This window comes from Penaeus monodon, chromosome 22 (genome assembly GCF_015228065.2).
Source record: "Penaeus monodon isolate SGIC_2016 chromosome 22, NSTDA_Pmon_1, whole genome shotgun sequence".
In the NCBI taxonomy this organism is placed as follows: Eukaryota; Metazoa; Arthropoda; class Malacostraca; order Decapoda; family Penaeidae; genus Penaeus; species Penaeus monodon.
In genome coordinates this window covers 22230996-22232843 of record NC_051407.1, presented here as the reverse complement: position 1 = coordinate 22232843, position 1848 = coordinate 22230996, and the positions used below count along the sequence as shown (strand labels likewise).

General features: G+C 34.0%; 1 protein-coding gene across 2 annotated transcripts in view; it reads left to right on the top strand.

The window, feature by feature from the left end:
• The window catches only part of LOC119587001 (puratrophin-1-like), a gene marked incomplete at its 3' end in the record, with an annotated part of 105327 nt that overhangs the window by 102117 nt on the left and 1362 nt on the right, over positions 1-1848 (top strand). For both annotated transcript variants that reach the window (XM_037935742.1, XM_037935743.1), the window contains 5 exon segments: positions 153-338; positions 750-875; positions 1013-1159; positions 1296-1626; positions 1763-1848. In XM_037935742.1, the coding sequence (XP_037791670.1) occupies positions 153-338; positions 750-875; positions 1013-1159; positions 1296-1626; positions 1763-1848 (876 nt within the window).

Genomic DNA, 1848 nt, shown 5'->3' with positions numbered 1-1848 from the left:
GCACATTTTTAATAGATTAGAGATTGTATGATTGATTTTTATTGCATATTGTTACAAAAAATAATTGTACTCTTTCAGAATCATATTGATTTCATTGTTTCTTAATTCATTTTATTTTTTGGTAAAATCTCTAAACTCTATTATTATTTCAGGAGAGTCAGTTCTATCTCTATGCCCTGTACAACAAAAACAAACCCAAGTCGGATGCCCTGATGTCAGAGTACGGTTCATCATTCTTCCGAGCAATGCAGCTTGAGTTGAAAGATCGGATGGATCTTGCATCTTATCTTCTGAAGCCTGTTCAGAGAATGGGCAAATATGCTCTGATCCTTAAACAGGTTAGTGAGAGATTTAGAAAATAAATGAAAATTTACAGATTTTTCTGTATAGTGCTTAAGCAGAGTATTTAGTGAGAAATTTTGAAAATAAATGGAAATTTAGAGATTTTTCTGTATAGTGCACATAATTCATCGCAGGTAATATGGTATTGGAGATAATAGAAATTGCTGTTTGTAATATGTGAAACTGTTCTTCTAAATTAACATTTGTACTTTATTACTATTTATGATTGCTGATTAGCCATAATATGAAAAAAGAAGATAAGAACAAAAAGTGTCTATTGGAGAAAATTGTACTTATCAGTTGAACTTTGTCCAAATGCAGTTTCAGCTAATTTATGCATCTACATACATAGTCGCTTATTCCTCATGTCATTCATACACTGGTTTAACTTTTGCACTTACTTACAGCTGCTGAAAGAGTGTGCTCGAGGTGATGAGCATTATGAAGACCTCCAATCTGCACAGGAAATGGTTCAATTTCAGCTGCGTCATGGCAATGACCTTCTTGCAATGGATTCCCTAAGAGACTGTGATGTATGTATTATGTGTATTTTTGTTTACCTTTAGGTAATTTTCATGTATGATATGCAATTTATTTAAAACCTTTTTTCAGATGTACAGAATTTTTAAATAAATTTAAAAACTTTATCAAACCTTTTTCTTTCACACAGGTGAACCTTAAGGAACAGGGTAGACTTTTAAGACAGGGTGAATTCATGGTATGGGAAGGAAGCAGAGCAAAGAAATCGATCAGGCATGTCTTTTTATTTGAAGATTTGATACTCTTCAGCAAAGCTAGAAGAGACCCAGAAAAGAAGGTAAGATTCTGTTGTATCTGAAACAATTTCTAAGCTGATCTTAATTAAGGGTAGAATCCTTAATGCAAAAGTTTGATGATGATGATATTTGTTAGAGATAAATTCATCAGGTCTAAATAATTTTTGTTTGTTTCAGACACTTGACATTTTCCAATACAAGTACAGTATGAAAATGACAGACATTGGCCTAACAGAGCAAGTTGGAGACAGCACAACAAAATTTGAGATTTGGTTCCGGAAAAGGAAACCATCTGATACTTATCTTCTGCAAGCACACAATGCTGAAATGAAGGAAGCTTGGACTGAAGAGATTTCAAAGCTGTTATGGCGGCAAGCTCTGCGAAATAGAACCATGAGGCTCCATGAAATGTCATCCATGGGAATAGGAAACAAGCCTTGTTTGGATATCCGCCCCAGTGAAGACCAAATTAGTGACAGGTCAATTAGTATCAACCAGCTGAATAAAGGTATGTTAGGGATTTTAGTGATCAGTTTTATTTATCTGATAAACTTTTATTTATATGCTCCATAGCAAGTCTCACCAGCATGTTATTATTTAAAATTCCATGGATAAAATCGCTAATATACTTGCCTTTTTTGCAGCACCTCGTCTTCGCTCTGGGTCCATATCAACAATTGGTGAATTGAATGGAGTTGGAAAGAGACCTCATTCAATAATTTCTGTAAGC